Source organism: Panulirus ornatus, chromosome 48, assembly GCF_036320965.1.
Source record: "Panulirus ornatus isolate Po-2019 chromosome 48, ASM3632096v1, whole genome shotgun sequence".
Lineage (NCBI taxonomy): Eukaryota > Metazoa > Arthropoda > Malacostraca > Decapoda > Palinuridae > Panulirus > Panulirus ornatus.
The window spans coordinates 9,885,361-9,907,262 of NC_092271.1; the positions used below are offsets into that span (position 1 = coordinate 9,885,361).

Consider the following 21,902-nt stretch of genomic DNA (forward strand, 5'->3'; position numbering starts at 1 on the left):
AACACTACCATCAGATAGGTAGCACCACGGAAAGACAAAAGAGGCCACATTCATTCACACTCAGTCTCTAGCTGTCATGTGTAATGCACGGAAACCACATCTCCCTTTCCACATCCAAGCCCCAAAAAACTTTCCATAGTTTACCCCTGATGCTTCACATGCCCTGATTCAATCCATTGACACCATGTTAACCCCGGTATACCACATTGTTACAATTCACTCTATTCCTTACACTCCTTTCACCCTCCTGCATGTTTAGGCCCTTATTGCTCAAAATCTTTTTCAAGCCATCTTTCCACCTCCAATTTGGTCTCCCACTTCTCGCTCCCTCCACCTATGACACATATATCCTCTTTGTCAATCTTTTATCACTAAATCGCTGCATGTGTCCAAACCATTTCAACACACCCTCTTCTGCTCTCTCAACCACACTCTTTTTATTACCAAACATCTCTCTTACCCTTTCATTACTTACTTGATCAAACCACCTCACACCACATATTATCCTCAAACATTTCATTTCTAACACATCCACTCTCCTCTGCACAACTCTATAGCCCATGCCTCGCAACTAAATAACATTGTTGGAACCACTATTCCTTCAAACATACACATTTTTGCTCTCCAAGATAATGTTCTCACCTTTCACACATTCTTCAAAGCTCCCAGAACCTTTCCCATCCCCCATCCGGTGACTCACTTCTACATCCATGGTTCCACTCACTGCTATGTCCATTCCAAGATGCCTAAAACACTTCACTTCCTCTAGCTTTTCTCCATTCAAACTTACCTCCCAATCAACTTGTCCCTCAACCCTACTGAACCTAATAACCTTCCTCTTATTCATATTTACTCTCAACTTTCTTCTTTCACACACTTTACTAAACTCAGTAACCAACTTCAGCAGTTTCTCACCCGAATCAGCCACCAGCGCTGTATCATCAGCAAACAACAACTGACTCGCTTCCCAAGCCCTCTCATCCACAACAGACTGCATACTTGCTCCTCTCCCCAAAATTCTTGCATTCATGTCCCTAACCATCCCAATCATAAGCAAATTAAACAGCCATGGAGACATTACACACCCCTGCTGCAAACTAACATTAACTGAGAACCTATCACTTTTCTCTCTTCCTACTGATACACATTCCTTACATCCTTGGTAAAAACTTTTCACTGCTTCTAGCAACTTGTCTCCCAAACCACATACTCTTAAAACCTTCTACAAAGCATCTCTATCAACACTCTCATAAGCCTTCTCCAGATCCATAAATGCTACATACAAATCCATCTATTTTTCTACGTATTTTTCACATACATTCTTCATAGCAAACACCTAATCCACACATTCTCTACCACTTCTGAAACCTCACTCCTCTTCCCCAATCTGATACTCTGTACATACCTTTACCATCTATATCAATACCCTCCCATATAATTTCCCAAGAATATTTAAACTCATGCCTCTATAATTTGAACACTCACCTTTCTCACCTTTGCCTTTGTACAATGGAACTATGCATGCATTCCACCAATCCTCAGGCACTCCATAGGAATATATCATATTATTTTTATTATACTTTGTCGCTGTCTCCCGCGCTTGCGAGGTAGCGCAAGGAAACAGACGAATGAAATGGCCCAATCCCCCCCCATACACATGTATATACATACGTCCACACACGCAAATATACATACCTACACAGCTTTCCATGGTTTACCCCAGACGCTTCACATGCCTTGATTCAATCCACTGACAGCATGTCAACCCCGGTATACCACATCGCTCCAATTCACTCTATTCCTTGCCCTCCTTTCACCCTCCTGCATGTTCAGGCCCCGATCACACAAAATCTTTTTCACTCCATCTTTCCACCTCCAATTTGGTCTCCCTCTTCTCCTTGTTCCCTCTACCTCCGACACATATATCCTCTTGGTCAATCTTTCCTCACTCATTCTCCCCATGTGACCAAACCATTTCAAAACACCCTCTTCTGCTCTATCAACCACACTCTTTATTACCACACATCTCTTTTACCCTATTACTACTTACTCGATCAAACCACCTCACACCACATATTGTCCTCAAACATCTCATTTCCAGCACATCCACCCTCCTCCGCACAACTCTATCCATAGCCCACGCCTCGCAACCATACAACATTGTTGGAAACACTATTCCTTCAAACATACCCATTTCTGCTCTCCAAGATAGTGTTCTCGACTTCCAAGCATTCTTCAACGCTCCCAGAATTTTCAACCCCTCCCCACCCTATGATTCACTTCTGCTTCCATGGTTCCATCCACTGCCAAATCCACTCCCAGATATCTAAAACACTTCACTGCCTTCAGTTTTTCTCCAGCCCCCTTCACTGAAGTTCCCATTTGTTCCCTTGTCTTGTGCACTTTATTTACCTCCTTCCAAAACATCTTTTTATTCTCCCTAAAATTTGATGATACTCTCTCACCCCAACTCTCATTTGCCCACTTTTTAACCTCTTGCACCTTTCTCTTGACCTCCTGCCTCTTTCTTTTATACATCTCCCACTCATTTGCATTCTTTCCCTGCAAAAATCGTCCAAATGCCTCTCTCTTCTCTTTCACTAATAATCTTACTTCTTCATCCCACCACTCACTACCCTTTCTAAGCAAACCACCTCCCACGCTCCTCATGCCACAAGCATCTTTTGCGCAAGCCATCACTGCTTCCCTAAATACATTCCATTCCTCACCAACTCCCCTTACCTCCTTTGTTCTCACCTTTTTCCATTCTGTACTCAGTCTCTCCTGGTACTTCCTCACACAAATCTCCTTCCCAAGCTCACTTACTCTCACCACTCTCTTCACCCTAACATTCTCTCTTCTTTTCTGAAAACCTCTACAAATCTTCACCTTCTGCTCCACAAGATAATGATCAGACATCCCTCCAATTGCACCTCTCAGCACATTAATATCCAAAAGTCTCTCTTTCGCGCGCCTATCAATTAACACATAATCCAATAACGCTGTCTGGCCATCTCTCCTACTTACATACGTATACTTATGTATATCTCCCTTTTTAATCCAGGTATTCCCAATCACCAGTCCTTTTTCAGCACATAAATCTACAAGCTCTTCACCATTTCCATTTACAACACTGAACACCCCATGTATACCAATCATTCCCTCAACTGCCACATTACTCATCTTTGCATTTAAATCACCCATCACTATAACCTGGTCTTGTGCATCAAAACCACAAACACACTCATTCAGCTGCTCCCAAAACACTTGCCTCTCATGATCTTTCTTCTCATGCCCAGGTGCATATGCATCAATAATCACCCATCTCTCTCCATCAACTTTCAGTTCTACCCATATCAATCTAGAATTTACTTTCTTACACTATCACATACTCCCACCACTCCTGTTTCAGGAGTAGTGCTACTCCTTCCCTTGCTCTTGTCCTCTCACTTACCCCTGACTTTACTCCCAAGACATTCCCAAACCACTTTTCCCCTTTACCCTTGAGCTTCGTTTCACTCAGAGCCAAAACGTCCAGGTTCCTCTCCTCAAACATACTACCTATACTACCTCCCTAACAACCCCATCCATAAACAAATTAAACAACCATGGAGACATCACACACCCCTGCCGCAAACCTACATTCACTGACAACCAATCACTTGCCTCTCTTCTTACACGTGTATATATATATATATATATATATATATATATATATATATATATATATATATATATATATATATATATATATATATATATATGCCTAAATGTGTGTGGATGTAACCAAGATGTGAAAAAAGGAGAGATAGGTAGTATGTTTGAGGAAAGGAACCTGGATGTTTTGGCTCTGAGTGAAACGAAGCTCAAGGGTAAAGGGGAAGAGTGGTTTGGGAATGTCTTGGGAGTAAAGTCAGGGGTTAGTGAGAGGACAAGAGCAAGGGAAGGAGTAGCAGTACTCCTGAAACAGGAGTTGTGGGAGTATGTGATAGAATGTAAGAAAGTAAATTCTCGATGGGAGTATGTGATAGTATGTAAGAAAGTAAATTCTCGATTAATATGGGTAAAACTGAAAGTTGATGGAGAGAGATGGGTGATTATTGGTGCATATGCACCTGGGCATGAGAAGAAAGATCATGAGAGGCAAGTGTTTTGGGAGCAGCTGAATGAGTGTGTTAGTGGTTTTGATGCACGAGACCGGGTTATAGTGATGGGTGATTTGAATGCAAAGGTGAGTAATGTGGCAGTTGAGGGAATAATTGGTATACATGGGGTGTTCATTGTTGTAAATGGAAATGGTGAAGAGCTTGTAGATTTATGTGCTGAAAAAGGACTGATGATTGGGAATACCTGGTTTAAAAAGCGAGATATACATAAGTATACGTGTGTAAGTAGGAGAGATGGCCAGAGAGCATTATTGGATTACGTGTTAATTGACAGGCGCGCAAAAGAGAGACTTTTGGATGTTAATGTGCTGAGAGGTGCAACTGGAGGGATGTCTGATCATTATCTTGTGGAGGCTAAGGTGAAGATTTGTATGGGTTTTCAGAAAAAAAGAGTGAATGTTGGGGTGAAGAGGGTGGTGAGAGTAAGTGAGCTTGGGAAGGAGACTTGTGTGAGGAAGTACCAGGAGAGACTGAGTACAGAATGGAAAAAGGTGAGAACAATGGAAGTAAGGGGAGTGGGGGAGGAATGGGATGTATTTAGGGAATCAGTGATGGATTGCGCAAAAGATGCTTGTGGCATGAGAAGAGTGGGAGGTCGGTTGATTAGAAAGGGTAGTGAGTGGTGGGATGAAGTAAGAGTATTAGTGAAAGAGAAGAGAGAGGCATTTGGACGATTTTTGCAGGGAAAAAATGCAATCGAGTGGGAGATGTATAATAGAAAGAGACAGGAGGTCAAGAGAAAGGTGCAAGAGGTGAAAAAAAGGGCAAATGAGAGTTGGGGTGAGAGAGTATTATTAAATTTTAGGGAGAATAAAAAGATGTTCTGGAAGGAGGTAAATAAAGTGTGTAAGACAAGGGAGCAAATGGGAACTTCAGTGAAGGGTGCAAATGGGGAGGTGATAACAAGTAGTGGTGATGTGAGGAGATGGAGTGAGTATTTTGAAGGTTTGTTGAATGTGTTTGATGATAGAGTGGCAGATATAGGGAGTTTTGGTCGAGGTGGTGTGCAAAGTGAGAGGGTTAGGGAAAATGATTTGGTAAACAGAGAAGAGGTAGTAAAAGCTTTGCGGAAGATGAAAGCCGGCAAGGCAGCAGGTTTGGATGGTATTGCAGTGGAATTTATTAAAAAAGGGGGTGACTGTATTGTTGACTGGTTGGTAAGGTTATCTAATGTATGTATGACTCATGGTGAGGTGCCTGAGGATTGGCGGAATGCGTGCATAGTGCCATTGAACAAAGGCAAAGGGGATAAGAGTGAGTGCTCAAATTACAGAGGTATAAGTTTGTTGAGGTATAAGTTTGGGGAAGAGCAGTGTGGTTTCAGAAGTGGTAGAGGATGTGTGGATCAGGTGTTTGCTTTGAAGAATGTATGCGAGAAATACTTAGAAAAGCAAATGGATTTGTATGTAGCATTTATGGATCTGGAGAAGGCATATGATAGAGTTGATAGAGATGCTCTGTGGAAGGTATTAAGAATATATGGTGTGGGAGGAAAGTTGTTAGAAGCAGTGAAAAGTTTTTATCGAGGATGTAAGGCATGTGTACGTGTAGGAAGAGAGGAAAGTGATTGGTTCTCAGTGAATGTAGGTTTGCGGCAGGGGTGTGCGATGTCTCCATCGTTGTTTAATTTGTTTATGGATGGGGTCGTTAGGGAGGTAAATGCAAGAGTTTTGGAAAGAGGGGCAAGTATGAAGTCTGTTGGGGATGAGAGAGCTTGGGAAGTGAGTCAGTTGTTGTTCGCTGATGATACAGCGCTGGTGGCTGATTCATGTGAGAAACTGCAGAAGCTGGTGACTGAGTTTGGTAAAGTGTGTGGAAGAAGAAAGTTAAGAGTAAATGTGAATAAGAGCAAGGTTATTAGGTACAGTAGGGTTGAGGGTCAAGTCATTTGGGAGGTGAGTTTGAATGGAGAAAAACTGGAGGAAGTGAAGTGTTTTAGATATCTGGGAGTGGATCTGGCAGCGGATGGAACCATGGAAGCGGAAGTGGATCATAGGGTGGGGGAGGGGGCGAAAATTCTGGGGGCCTTGAAGAATGTGTGGAAGTCGAGAACATTATCTCGGAAAGCAAAAATGGGTATGTTTGAAGGAATAGTGGTTCCAACAATGTTGTATGGCTGCGAGGCGTGGGCTATGGATAGAGTTGTGCGCAGGAGGATGGATGTGCTGGAAATGAGATGTTTGAGGACAATGTGTGGTGTGAGGTGGTTTGATCGAGTGAGTAACGTAAGGGTAAGAGAGATGTGTGGAAATAAAAAGAGCGTGGTTGAGAGAGCAGAAGAGGGTGTTTTGAAGTGGTTTGGGCACATGGAGAGAATGAGTGAGGAAAGATTGACCAAGAGGATATATGTGTCGGAGGTGGAGGGAACGAGGAGAAGAGGGAGACCAAATTGGAGGTGGAAAGATGGAGTGAAAAAGATTTTGTGTGATCGGGGCCTGAACATGCAGGAGGGTGAAAGGAGGGCAAGGAATAGAGTGAATTGGGGCGATGTGGTATACCGGGGTTGACGTGCTGTCAGTGGATTGAATCAAGGCATGTGAAGCGTCTGGGGTAAACCATGGAAAGCTGTGTAGGTATGTATATTTGCGTGTGTGGACGTATGTATATACATGTGTATGGGGGGGGGTTGGGCCATTTCTTTCGTCTGTTTCCTTGCGCTACCTCGCAAACGCGGGAGACAAAAAAAAAAAAAAAAAAAAAAAAAAAAAAAAAAAAAAAAAAAAAAAAGTTTGTTGAGTATTCCTGGTAAATTATATGAGAGGGTATTGATTGAGAGGGTGAAGGCATGTAGAGAGCATCAGATTGGGGAAGAGCAGTGTGATTTCAGAAGTGGTAGAGGATGTGTGGATCAGGTGTTTGCTTTGAAGAATGTATGCGAGAAATACTTAGAAAAGCAAATGGATTTGTATGTAGCATTTATGGATCTGGAGAGGGCATATGATAGAGTTGATAGAGATGCTCTGTGGAAGGTATTAAGAATATATGGTGTGGGAGGAAAGTGGTTAGAAGCAGTGAAAAGTTTTTATCGAGGATGTAAGGCATGTGTACGTGTAGGAAGAGAGGAAAGTGATTGGTTCTCAGTGAATGTAGGTTTGCGGCAGGGGTATGTGATGTCTCCATGGTTGTTTAATTTGTTTATGGATGGGGTTGTTAGGGAGGTGAATGCAAGAGTTTTGGAAAGAGGGGCAAGTATGAAGTCTGTTGGGGATGAGAGAGCTTGGGAAGCGAGTCAGTTGTTGTTCACTGATGATACAGCGCTGGTGGCTGATTCATGTGAGAAACTGCAGAAGCTGGTGACTGAGTTTGGTAAAGTGTGTGAAAGAAGAAAGTTAAGAGTAAATGTGAATAAGAGCAAGGTTATTAGGTACAGTAGGGTTGAGGGTCAAGTCATTTGGGAGGTGAGTTTGAATGGAGAAAAACTGGAGGAAGTGAAGTGTTTTAGATATGTGGGAGTGGATCTGGCAGCGGATGGAACCATGGAAGCGGAAGTGGATCATAGGGTGGGGGAGGGGGCGAAAATTCTGGGAGCCTTGAAGAATGTGTGGAAGTCGAGAACATTATCTCGGAAAGCAAAAATGGGTATGTTTGAAGGAATAGTGGTTCCAACAATGTTGTATGGTTGCGAGGCGTGGGCTATGGATAGAGTGGTGCGCAGGAGGATGGATGTGCTGGAAATGAGATGTTTGAGGACAATGTGTGGTGTGAGGTGGTTTGATCGAGTAAGTAACGTAAGGGTAAGAGAGATGTGTGGAAATAAAAAGAGCGTGGTTGAGAGAGCAGAAGGGGGTGTTTTGAAATGGTTTGGGCACATGGAGAGAATGAGTGAGGAAAGATTGACCAAGAGGATATATGTGTCGGAGGTGGAGGGAACGAGGAGAAGAGGGAGACCAAATTGGAGGTGGAAAGATGGAGTGAAAAAGATTTTGTGTGATCGGGGCCTGAACATGCAGGAAGGTGAAAGGAGGGCAAGGAAAAGAGTGAATTGGAGCAATGTGGTATACCGGGGTTAACGTGCTGTCAGTGGATTGAATCAAGGCATGTGAAGCGTCTGGGGTAAACCATGGAAAGCTGTGTAGGTATGTATATTTGCGTGTGTGGACGTATGTATATACATGTGTATGGGGGTGGGTTGGGCCATTTCTTTCGTCTGTTTCCTTGCGCTACCTCGCAAACGCGGAAGACCGGCAAAAAAAAAAAAAATATATATATATATATATATATATATATATATATATATATATATATATATATATATATATATATGGTGCTTTGTATGTTCTATGAAGGTGCGCGTTCATATACACTTAATTCGTATGTATATATATATATATATATATATATATATATATTTTTTTTTTTTTTTTCATACTATTCGCTATTTCCCGCGATAGCGAGGTAGCGTTAAGAACAGAGGACTGGGCCTTTGAGGGAATATCCTCACCTGGACCTCTTCTCTGTTCCTTCTTTTGAAAAAAAAAAAAAAAAAAAAAAAAAAAAAAAAAAAAAACGAGAGGGGAGGATTTCCAGCCCCCCGCTCCCTTCCCTTTTAGTCGCCTTCTACGACACGCAGGGAATACGTGGGAAGTATTCTTTCTCCCCTATCCCCAGGGAATATATATATATATATATATATATATTTTTTTTTGCTTTGTCGCTGTCTCCCGCGTTAGCGAGGTAGCGCAAGGAAACAGACAAAAGAATGGCCCAACCCGCCCACATACACATGTATATGCATACACGTCCACACACACAAATATACATACCTATACATCTCAATGTACACATATATATATACACACAGACATATACATATATACACATGTACATAATTCATACTTTCTGCCCTAATTTGTTCCTATCACCACTCTGCCACACATGGAATAACATCCCCCTCCCCCCTCATGTGTGCAAGGTAGCGCTAGGAAAAGACACCAAAGGCCCCATTCGTTCACACTCAGTCTCTAGCTGTCATGTAATAATGCACCAAAACCAGAGCTCCCTTTCCACATCCAGGCCCCACATAACTTTCCATGGTTTACCCCAGACGCTTCGCATGCCCTGCTTCAATCCATTGACAATACGTCGGCCCCGGTATACCACATCGTTCCAATTCACTCTATTCCTTGCACGCCTTTCACCCTCCTGCATGTTCAGGCCCCGATCACTCAAAATCTTTTTCACTCCATCTTTCCACCTAAAATTTGGTCTCCCACTTCTCCTCGTTCCCTCCACCTCTGACACATATATCCTCTTTGTCAATCTTTCCTCACTCATTCTCTCCATGTGACCAAACCATTTCAAAACACCCTCTTCTGCTCTTTCAACCACACTCTTTTTATTTCCACACATCTCTCTTACCCTTACATTACTTACTCGATCAAACCACCTCACACCACATATTGTCCTCAAACCTCTCATTTCCAGCACATCCACCCTCCTGCGCACAACTCTATCCATAGCCCACGCCTCGCAACCATAAAACATTGTTGGAACCACTAATTCCTTCAAACATACCCATTTTTGCTTTCCAAGATAATGTTCTCAACTTCCACACATTCTTCAATGCTCCCAGAATTTTCGCCCCCTCCCCACCCTATGATTCACTTCCACTTCCATGGTTCCATCCGCTGCCAGATCCACTCCCAGATATCTAAAACACTTTACTTCCTCCAGCTTTTCTCCATTCAAACTCAACTCCCAATTTACTTCACCCTCAACCCTACTGTACCTAATAACCTTGCTCTTATTCACATTTACTCTTAACTTTCTTCTTTCACACACTTTACCAAACTCAGTCACCAGCTTCTGCAGTTTCTTACATGAATCAGCCAACATCGCTGTATCATCAGCGAACAACAACCGACTCACTTCCCAAGCTCTCTCATCCACAACAGACTGCATACTTGCCCCTCTTTCCAAATCTCTTGCATTCACCTCCCTAACAACCCCATCCATAAACAAATTAAACAACCATGGAGACATCACACACCCCTGCCGCAAACCTATATTCACTGAGAACCAATCACTTTCCTCTCTTCCTACACGTACACATGCCTTACATTCTCGATAAAAACTTTTCACTGCTTCTAACAACTTGCCTCCCACACCATATATTCTTAATACCTTCCACAGAGCATCTCTATCAACTCTATCATATGCCTTCTCCAGATCCATAAATGCTACATACAAATCCATTTGCTTTTCTAAGTATTTCTCACATACATTCTTCAAAGCAAACACCTGATCCACACATCCTCTACCACTTCTGAAACCACACTGCTCTTCCCCAATCTGATGCTCTCTACATGCCTTCACCCTCTCAATCAATACCCTCCCATATAATTTACCAGGAATACTCAACAAACTTATACCTCTGTAATTTGAGCACTCACTCTTATCCCCTTTACCTTTGTGCAATGGCACTATGCACGCATTCCTCCAATCCTCAGGCACCTCACCATGAGTCATACATACATTAAATAACCTTACCAACCAGTCAACAATACAGTCACCCCCTTTTTTAATAAATTCCACAGCAATACCATCCAAACCTGCTGCCTTGCCGGCTTTCATCTTCCACAAAGCTTTTACTACCTCTTCTCTGTTTACCAAATAATTTTCCCTAACCCTCTCACTTTGCACACCATCTCGACCAAAACACCCTATATCTGCCACTCTATCATCAAACACATTCAACAAACCTTCAAAATACTCACTCCATCTCCTTCTCACATCACCACTACTTGTTATCACCTCCCCATTTGTGCCCTTCACTGAAGTTCCCATTTGCTCCCTTGTCTTTCGCACTTTATTTACCTCCTTCCAGAACATCTTTTTATTCTCCCTAAAATTTAATGATACTCTCTCACCCCAACTCTCATTTGCCCTCTTTTTCACCTCTTGCATCTTTCTCGACCTCCTGTCTCTTTCTTTTATACATCCCCCACTCAATTGCATTTTTTCCCTGCAAAAATTGTCCAAATGCCTCTCTCTTCTCTTTCACTAATAATCTTACTTCTTCATCCCACCACTCGCTACCCTATATATATATATATATATATATATATATATATATATATATATATATATATATATATATATATATATATACATATACATATATATATATATATATATATATATATATATATATATATTTTTTTTTCAAACTATTCGCCATTTCCCGCGTTAGCGAGGTAGCGTTAAGAACAGAGAACTGGGCCACTGAGGGAATATCCTCACCTGGCCCCCTTATCTGTTCCTTCTTTTGGAAAATTAAAAAAAAAAAAAAATTGAGAGGGGAGGATTTCCAGCCCCCCGCTCCCTCCCCTTTTAGTCGCTTTCTACGACACGCAGGGAATATATATATATATATATATATATATATATATATATATATATATATATATATATATATATATATATATATATATATATATATTATATATATATATGTATATATATGTGTATATATATATATATATATATATATATATATATATATATATACATATATATATATATATATATATATGTATATATTATCCCTGGGGATAGGGGAGAAAGAATACTTCCCACGTATTCCCTGCGTGTCGTAGAAGGCGACTAAAAGGGAAGGGAGCGGGGGGCTGGAAATCCTCCACTCTCATTTTTTTATTTTAATTTTCCAAAAGAAGGAACAGAGAAGGGGGCCAGGTGAGGGTATTCCCTCAAAGGCCCAGTCCTCTGTTCTTAACGCTACCTCGTTATCGTGGGAAATGGCGAATAGTATGAAAAAAAATATATATATATATATATATATATATATATATATATATATATATATATATTTTTTTTTTGCCTGTCTCCCGCGTTTGCGAGGTAGCGCAAGGAAACAGACGAAAGTAATGGGCCAACCCACCCCCATACACATGTATATACATACACGTCCACACACGCAAATATACATACCTACACAGCTTTCCATGGTTTACCCCAGACGCTTCACATGCCCTGATTCAACCCACTGACAGCACGTCAACCCCGGTATACCACATCGATCCAATTCACTCTATTCCTTGCCCTCCTTTCACCCTCCTTCATGTTCAGGCCCCGATCACACAAAATCTTTTTCACTCCATCTTTCCACCTCTAATTTGGTCTCCTACTTCTCCTCGTTCCCTCCACCTCCGACACATATATCCTCATGGTCATTCTTTCCTCACTCATTCTCTCCATGTGCCCAAACCATTTCAAAACACCCTCTTCTGCTCTATCAACCACTACATTCCATCCACACTACTTTCCATGCACATGGGTTGAATTTCATTAACCATGTATCAGATCAACTTTGGGGTCTAAGGTCTACATCTCCTTGTACGTCAATGTAATCTTTCTCATTCTTTACTTTCATCCACAAATATGTTCAGGTACAGTCCATATTCAAATGAGTGTATGTTTTCAAGTTAACTTAATGAACTATAAGTATTCAACTATTTGCATTGTGAGGAGGGATTTTTACACTCTTGAACATTCTCTTCCATCATGTCTCAAATTTAAGCAAGCACTGCATCAACCATGTCTTCAGTCATTCCATTCATCCACTACAATTGTAGAAGTTTTCAACTTCTCTTTAAACAAATTTTTGGCTTAATTGCAACTTTTATCCTCTGATTGCTCTATCCCTGCATCTACATCTCTCTAAGATCTATTTTAAAAACTTAAAGGTTGTGATCAGGTCTCTTCCAGGGTGGGCAAATTCTAAGTCTCTAACCTTTCTCTGTAACTCAGCCCTCTTAATTCTGGTGCACTCGTCATTGCCCTGTGCTGGACCTACCCCATTAGCTTTTGTTCATATTTAGGTGTGGTGACCAAACTTGAGAGGCATGTTCTAGTTCTGGCTTTATGAAGGATATGGACAGCTTGCTTAATATTTCCTCATCCACTTACTTGAAAGCTACTCTGATATTTATCACCAAAGAGTGTTTGTGTGTGTATAAATTTCTTGGTAAACTAATGTTATTCAATAATTACTCTGTAAACAAAAATAGTAAATTGAAAAGATGCGAGAGAAAGCAGCCAAACCAAAAAATAAATGATATTCAAAAACTATGTATTTCAATGTGAGATCAGTAAGCTGTGAGGCAAGACAAAGAAGTCAACAAATATAAAGAACACGAACTTACACAGTTGAACAAAGGAAAGTTGTGAAAAAATAATAAACGTTTAAGGAAAAGACAAGCCGAGTGAAAAACTGCAGTTCAGAATGAGACAAGAAGGAAAGGAGTTGAGGCCATATGACAGGAATAAGCGAAATACAGAAATAACTGGTAAAAATTTGGAAACAGTAAAAGAATCAGCGTGTAGATATAGAAATGGATCAGACGCAGAACGAAAAGATAGTAAAAAGCAAGTCATATTTTCAAGTTAAAAGATACAAATGTCAATACCACACAATTAGTAAGTCAAAACAAATTTATTTTAAAGAAATCTGTCACATGAAAATTAAGAAAATAATAGATACAGAAAATCAATTTGTTACATGAATCAATTTTAATTAAAGACCAACGATTTCATTACAAAGAAGCTGGAACTTAATAATGCAAACTTTACAAATACAATATATAGAGTGACATCAACAGATGACGTGTGATAAAAACGTCACAAACACTTCAAACACGTATGTACATGACTTCTTAAACTGTGTGCGAAGAACATCGGGCCCCCTCGCCCCACGTACCATCCTGACATGGCAGTTTTCCCGTGGCAATTCCCCTCCCCTTCTTCATATTCTCTTCGATCCCTTATTACTATAATTCCTTCGTTACCCTATAACTACCACCATACATCTACATGTAATAACCATCCCTACTAGTCGAGTTGAGAGGTGTGGATTTAACATCGTTATAGCTGTGAGTAGCATTATGCAGCAGGTGTACATCAACATAACCAGTGTCATGGCCACCTGGGTGGCTCCCCCACGGATCACCGGGCTCACCACCGTTAAAGCCACTCCAACCCTTACACATGTAAACTCGTCCCTAACATATTTATGACTACTAGTACTTATTCATCACAGACAAAGTCTGCATCCTCATCAAACAGACATCTCATTAGTGAACCAACAGGTTCAAAACGTAAAGTTTACCAGCAGGCCAGGCACTCACTCATGACGTCACCGCCGCTCGAACAATACCCGCATGAAATAACCAATTGGTTGTAGTGCAATCAATTCCAACGGAGTAATGTTGCAAACATCTGTTTAAGCTACACTGCCATCTCCTACTTCTTATCTTTTCAATTGAAACAAGCACTTTTTGCTGCTGCTTCTGCACAATCGCAAAACAAATGGCAGAACTTTAAGGGGGAGATATACATGTAAGGCGGCTGCAGCTGCAACATCACCTGTCAAAAACAGTATCAAATTTCTACATGTTTAGTCCTCACTTTTCCACCAAGCCCGATATTCATCTCATTACCTACGCCAAATCAATGTATGCTTTAAAGAGGATTAAAATATATATGTAAAAATCATGAAAAAGTTAAATGACCTGAAATAATATAACTAATCTTTGCACCAAACATTTCAAGCTGACATTAATGTGCTGCACATGAAGATGTTATCGAAGGTTGGGTTACGACTGGGAACCCCTACCCCCCTTACCCAAATGTCACCAGTGTCAACCCATAATTACCCTTCCCCCTTTCTACTCGCACTTACCAGACATTATGGCTGCACTTCCTTCGCACTACAAAACAGCTTTACGTATGCAACTAAATTCACAACAGCACAGATACACAGCACCAAACAGCAAGCGAGGCACAGCCCCACCGTCTAACAGCTTGTCGAAGTTGGAACGCCAGGCTAGCCTCGCCCTCGCCATAATCAGCTGAGCTACGCTGCCGCAGTTACCACTTACTAAATACTTCACACTGAACCAGCCACAATATCTTCGACCTCAGGAAACTACAACTCACAAGGCATATTACGTACATTAGCTCATCAGTTCTAAATGTTAATATACTGTGGGGTAATACATACAATGAAATATATCACGCTGATCGAAGTATGGCAAGAGTGAAGCCACTGGAATACACACCTACACCAGCTGAAATAATCACATACCGATGTAACCAGCTCGTCGCATCCCTAACGACATAACTATGGGGAAGTCTGAGAACACCTATAACTGCCCTCCTAAAGGTGTATTCCACCTTCAGAACAATTACTGTCATAAGACTTGCTTATATTCTGCTCGTCAGCCTCTCGTTTACATAAAACGCATGACAACTTATAATAATGTCAAATGTTTCCTTGGAATCCCATGGTTTCTATAGGGTCATACATGTTTTGCCTGAAAATGTGTACAGAGTGGGGAAAGAGAAAAAGTGTGAGTCGTAAGAGAGAGACAGGAGAGGAGAAAAGACGGGAAAAGGTAGAGGACATGAGTAAGAGGCCACAACTGTCACTATGGCATCCGGTGTCGAGGGTCAGTACAATCAAAACCCACTCCACAAACCGCGTCTCTTCTTTCCACAATGATCACCGTGTGTAACTAAAGCCAAGCACAATTAGCAGGTTACCTTGTCCTTAAGGGAAAAATGAGATTTTTGAACGGTCACGCTCTTTCTGAACTATCTGTAAAGAAAATTTTCCGTTGTTATACAAACTTGGTAGTACCCTAGCAGCAATCATATGACGGGTCATGTTAAACAATGCTATTGCTAACAGCTTGCCATCAACTAAGGCACATGACAGCCACACTCAGCTTTGAAGTCACAATGTAATCATCACGCAGAGAAATTACTGAATGCCATCTACCAAGAATAACTCGACTGCAACCAACGTTACCCTGGCTAGGGTCGTCATTCTTATCCTGCATAGGTGCCGCACTGTCTAATCTTGCAATGCGATGAGGCAGGATAGTCTGTATATGCGCCAGTGGATAGCTACTCTAACTAATACATCTCAACATCAGGGTGAAACCCACACCATCCTCATCAATAACCTATACCCACAGCAGCAGCATCAACAAGCTAAGCAGAGAATTATCACCAAGCTTCATCAGTTTGCATCATTAGACTACACACACTCATCATTATCATCATCAATAAACTACACACACCCACCTTATCATCATCATTAGACTACACACACCCACCATAATCATCAATAAACTACACCCACCCACCATTATCATCATCATTAGACAACACACCCACCATTATCATCATCATTAGAATACACACAGCCACCATTATGAACATCATTAGACTACACACACCCACCATTATCATCATTAGACTACACCCACCCACCATTATCATCATCATTAGACTACACACACCCACCATTATCATCATTAGACTAAGCACACCCACCATTATCATTAGACTACACATCCCCACCATTATCATTAATAAACTACTAAACTACACCCACCCACCATTATCATCATCATTAGACTACACACACTCACCATATCATCATTAGAATATACACACTCACCATTACCATCATCGTTAGACTACACACACCCACCATTATCATCGTCAATAAACTACACCCAACCACCATTATCATCATTAGACTACACCCACCCACCATTATCATCATCATTAGAATACACACACCCACCATTATCATCATCATTAGACTACAGACACCCACCATTATCATCATCAATAAACTATATCCACCCAACATTATCATCATTAGACTACACACACCCACCATTATCATCAACAGACTTCACCCACAGACCATTATCATTATCATTAGACTATACACACACCCAAAACATCATTAAAATATACACCCTCACCATTATCATCATCATTAGACTACACACACCCACCATTATCATCATCATTAGACTACATACACCCACCATTATCATCATCAATAAACTAAACCCACCCACCATTATCATCATCAATAAACTACACCCACCCACCATTATCATCATCATTAGAATATACACACCCACCATTATCATCATCATTAGACTACACCCACCCACCATTATCACCATCAATAAACTACACCCATCCACCATTATCATCATCATTAGACTACACACCCACCATTATCATCATTAGACTACACCCACCCACCCTTATCATCATCATTAGACTACATAAACCCACCATTATCATCATCAATAAACTACACCCACCCACCATTATCATCATTATTAGACTACACACACCCACCATTATCATCATTAGACTACACCCATCCACCCTTATCATCATCATTAGACTACATAAACCTACCATTATCATCAATAAACTACACCCACCCACCATAATCATCATTATTAGACTACACACACCTACCATTATCATCATTATTAGACTACACACACCCACCATTATCATCATTAGACTAAACCCACCACATTATCATCATTAGACTACACACACCCATCATTATCATTAGACTACACCCATCCACCCTTATCATCATCATTAGACTACATAAACCCACCATTATCATCATCAATAAACTACATCCACCCACCATAATCATCATTATTATACTACACACACCCACCATTATCATCATTATTATACTACACACACCCACCATTATCATTAGACTACACCCACCTACCATTATCATTATTAGATTACACAAAACCACCATTACCATCATTAGACTACACCCACCTACCGTTATCATCATTAGACTACACCCACCCACCATTATCATCATTAGACTACACCCACCTACCATTATCATCATTAGACTACACCCACCCACCATTATCATCATTAGACTACACCCACCTACCATTATCATCATTAGACTACACACCCACCATTATCATCATTAGACTACACACACCCACCATTATCATCATTAGACTACACCCACCTACCATTATTATCATTAGACTACACCCACCCACCATTATCATTAGACTACACCCAACCACCATTATCATCATTAAACTACATCCACCCACCATTATCATCATTAGACTACACACACCCATCATTATCATTAGACTACACCCACCTACCATTATCATTATTAGATTAAACAAGACCACCATTATCATCATTAGACTACACCCACCTACCATTATCATCATTAGACTACACCCACCTACCATTATCATCATTAGACTACACACACCCATCATTATCATTAGACTACACCCACCTACCATTATCATTATTAGATTACACAAGACCACCATTATCATCATTAGACTACACCCAACCACCATTATCATCATTAGACTACACAAACCCACCATTATCATCATTAGACTACACCCACCCACCATTATCATCATTAGACTACACACACCCATCATTATCACTAGATTACACCCACCTACCATTATCATTATTAGATTACACAAGACCACCATTATCATTAGACTACACCCACCTACCATTATCATTATTAGATTACACAAGACCACCATTATCATCATTAGACTACACCCACCCACCATTATCATCATTAGACTACACACGCCCATCATTATCATTAGACTACACCCACCTACCATTATCATTATTAGATTACACAAGACCACCATTATCATTAGACTACACCCACCTACCATTATCATTATTAGATTACACAAGACCACCATTATCATTAGACTACACCCACCTACCATTATCATTATTAGATTACACAAGACCACCATTATCATTAGACTACACCCACCTACCATTATCATTATTAGATTACACAAGACCACCATTATCGTCATCATCGATTTCATCTGGAAGATCATGAAGCAGCCAATCATCAGGCTACAACCAAAGAGTCTCCAGGGTAGATCCAGAGCAACATTATCAAGCTACACTCCTAGTTGCAGCATCACGCTAAATGCACAGAACCATCAGGCTAGGTCCACAGTAGCAACATCAGGCTACACCCCAGCAGCAGCAGGTTACACCCACAACAGCAGAGGGCAAAACCCACAGCATCAGTGTCAGGCTACAGCCACGCATTACACCGACAACATCGCCCTCCACAACATCCTGAACAACCTCTAGAGCTGGACCAACGCCAACCCTGTCAGCATCAATCGTACCAAGACCGTAGTCATGCACATCAGCCTTTCTTCCAACCATGCCCTACCTACAATCTTGTCCCTAGGCTTTAACCTCCTTCAGAATGTTCAATTCACCTAGCTTCTCCATTGTCACTATGGATAATACACTACCCAGGAAGAAACACGCTCGTATCATTATCATATCTTCCAGCTGCAGTCTATAAATTCTTTGGAGACTCAAGACACTTTTACGCCTGAACTTACGAACATATGTACAACTTTCACTCTTCCCAATCTCATCTATGCCTCCCCAGCCTGGTCTTATTAGACATTATATACCACGAAACAGAAGCAACTAGAAAACGTGAAAAATAGAGAAAAACAGACACGAAAGATCATCCTTGGTCCCTCCTACGCCATCAGAAGTGCTCAACACACCGGAGTCTCCAGTCATAACTTGGCCCTCACCCAACAGTTCAGGAAGATACTAATACAACACACTTGCCATCGCCACCTCCTACCACCTGATATCCCTCGTTCCCGAGTTCGGCACCACAACCGCATCGAACCCATGAGAGCTCGCACAACCCCCCCAACTGTGAGCGTCACCAATATTTCATCCACACGTTTGTGCGATGTTTGCCCATTTAACCTCTTTTTCCGCCCTTTTTTTTAATACAACCCTAATGTCTCGGATGTGTATTCTTACTATATTTGGTTGCAACTGATTCAGAAAAACCTTCATCATTACTATTGTCATTATCATCATAATTAACAATCATCGTTTAAGTAGACCTACAGCATCACCATCTACCGCAGCACTAGTAGCCTACGTCCCTACCACCATCACCAGACTACACTCACCTTAGTTATGTGACCATCACGTAACAATAAGAGCATCATCAGGTTACCAATACCACTGAGCTCTGCCTCCTGATACAGTATCAAGTCACAAATGGCAAAATCATCAGATTTTAACCAAAAATCATTCCAAACTGAGCATTATTACCATACACTACATACAGCAGTGTCGCCAAGCTAACTCTAAAGCGGCAGTACAGCAGATACGGGTGTGACGGACAATACTCCCGAATATCATGTCCACCAACTTTTGGATGGGGACTATGGCCGATCCATAAATCATGTTTGTGACCAAAAACTAAATTACTTTAATTTTCCCATGGAATCAATTTTGCATAGTCTTTTACAGTGGACAGAGAGGAACCAAGCGAGGCGCAGATTTGATCATTCTACACTATGAACACAATATCGGAAAAAGACGGAATGTTAATGGCTGCCATCCACTTACTGTGGTCGTGTTCCCATGGGCGTGTCCAACTGCAGTAGCCCAGGTGTCGGGGATGGAAATGGCGCGGCTCTGTGAGGTTCCTCAAAAGTGTGAGCTCCCGGTTCATACCTCTGCAGTGGCCAGCCTCTTCCCAGTGCTCTGGGTGCTGACGCCCACTTGCTAAAACCTGGACAAGATCGGTCTTGTTTCTCTCCTCTTGTTTGGAACTGGAACGCCCCCGCTTATTATTGTGAGAGACAGAAGAGGGCAAAGTTTGAGGGAGGCGGTGTCTGGGATTTCGTTGAACTTGTTGGCTTCCTGCCATCACGCCAACCTCCCCTCTGTGGATGTCCGTGCCTTTAGAGTCAATGAGGGCCTTCTGTACTGCTTCAGGTAAATCATAACGTCTATCTGGCACGACAGACCCGTGGGTTTTGGAAGTTGCATGTGTGATCTGTGATGGGCTACAGGGGGTGTCTCCACGCAGTGTATAACGCGACCGGTCAGCGTCTGGTGAGTGGCCACAGGGTCCCTGCGGGCGGCCAATACTACCATCTGGCACCCAGAGGTCACCCAGTCCACGGATCACCACATCCTGTTTATACTCATCACCCAGGTTAGTGTCAGCTAGCCGTGGCGGAGTGTGGCTTCTCCCAGTTGGTGAAGAGTGGCTGGGGCGTGGGCGGGGTGTGGGCTGCGCATTACAGTCACTGCACGAGCACTGAGAGCACGACCCCCGTGAGTCACTGCTGCTGCTCCGTGCACTTGAGGACCCATCCCCTGGTGAGCTGTCTTCTTCGTCCAAGCTTACGCTGCCGGGACGGCCATGACGGTGGCCACGTCTACGGCCATAGCTGTGGTCACTGACACTCTGGTGGGGCGGGTCCCGGTAGCGACCACACCAGCCAGAGTCTGTGGGGTGGTGCACATGATGGTTATCATCTTGGTGACTACTTGTAGCAGATCCCATAGCGGTACTGAAGCTGATGGTTGGGTGTTGGTCTTTCACGCACTCCTTCAGTAGTAATGCATCCACCATTAATCCATAATAATACCCTCTGAACTATATCTTGTAACTATAATGTGTGCTACAAAGGATCACATACAATCTTTGATCACCTTTACACTATGCTGACGACAATCATACTCCCTTCATTATCATATATATATAATATATATATATATATATATATATATATATATATATATATATATATATATATATATATATCATAGAACATACAAACCTCCAACAGCCAGGATCGAACCTGGGACCCCTTGTGCAAGAGGCAGGCATGCTAACCGCTAGGTTAAGGGACTGTATAATAGGAAACAATTATTCGAAATACTAAGTACTCGAATATCCTTCGTCTCACAATGGTGAGCAACGGGGTCTATCGGTTGTTTCCGAACAGAACACACAGCCAGCTGATAGCGTTT

The 21,902-nt window shown here is 41.7% G+C and overlaps 1 protein-coding gene across 21 annotated transcripts in view; it reads right to left on the reverse strand.

Moving 5' to 3' along the window:
* The window catches only part of capt (adenylyl cyclase-associated protein 1), a 424,491-nt gene that overhangs the window by 192,539 nt on the left and 210,050 nt on the right, over window positions 1-21,902 (reverse strand). For 3 of the 21 annotated variants that reach the window (XM_071690529.1, XM_071690528.1, XM_071690527.1), the window contains exon 1: window positions 20,484-21,447. The exons of the other annotated variants lie outside the window; for them this stretch is intronic. In XM_071690529.1, coding sequence (XP_071546630.1) covers window positions 20,484-21,432 — 949 coding nt within the window. In that variant the 5' untranslated portion in view covers window positions 21,433-21,447. Of the gene's footprint in view, window positions 1-20,483; window positions 21,448-21,902 lie in introns of those variants that run through there. 21 annotated transcript variants of the gene reach the window in all.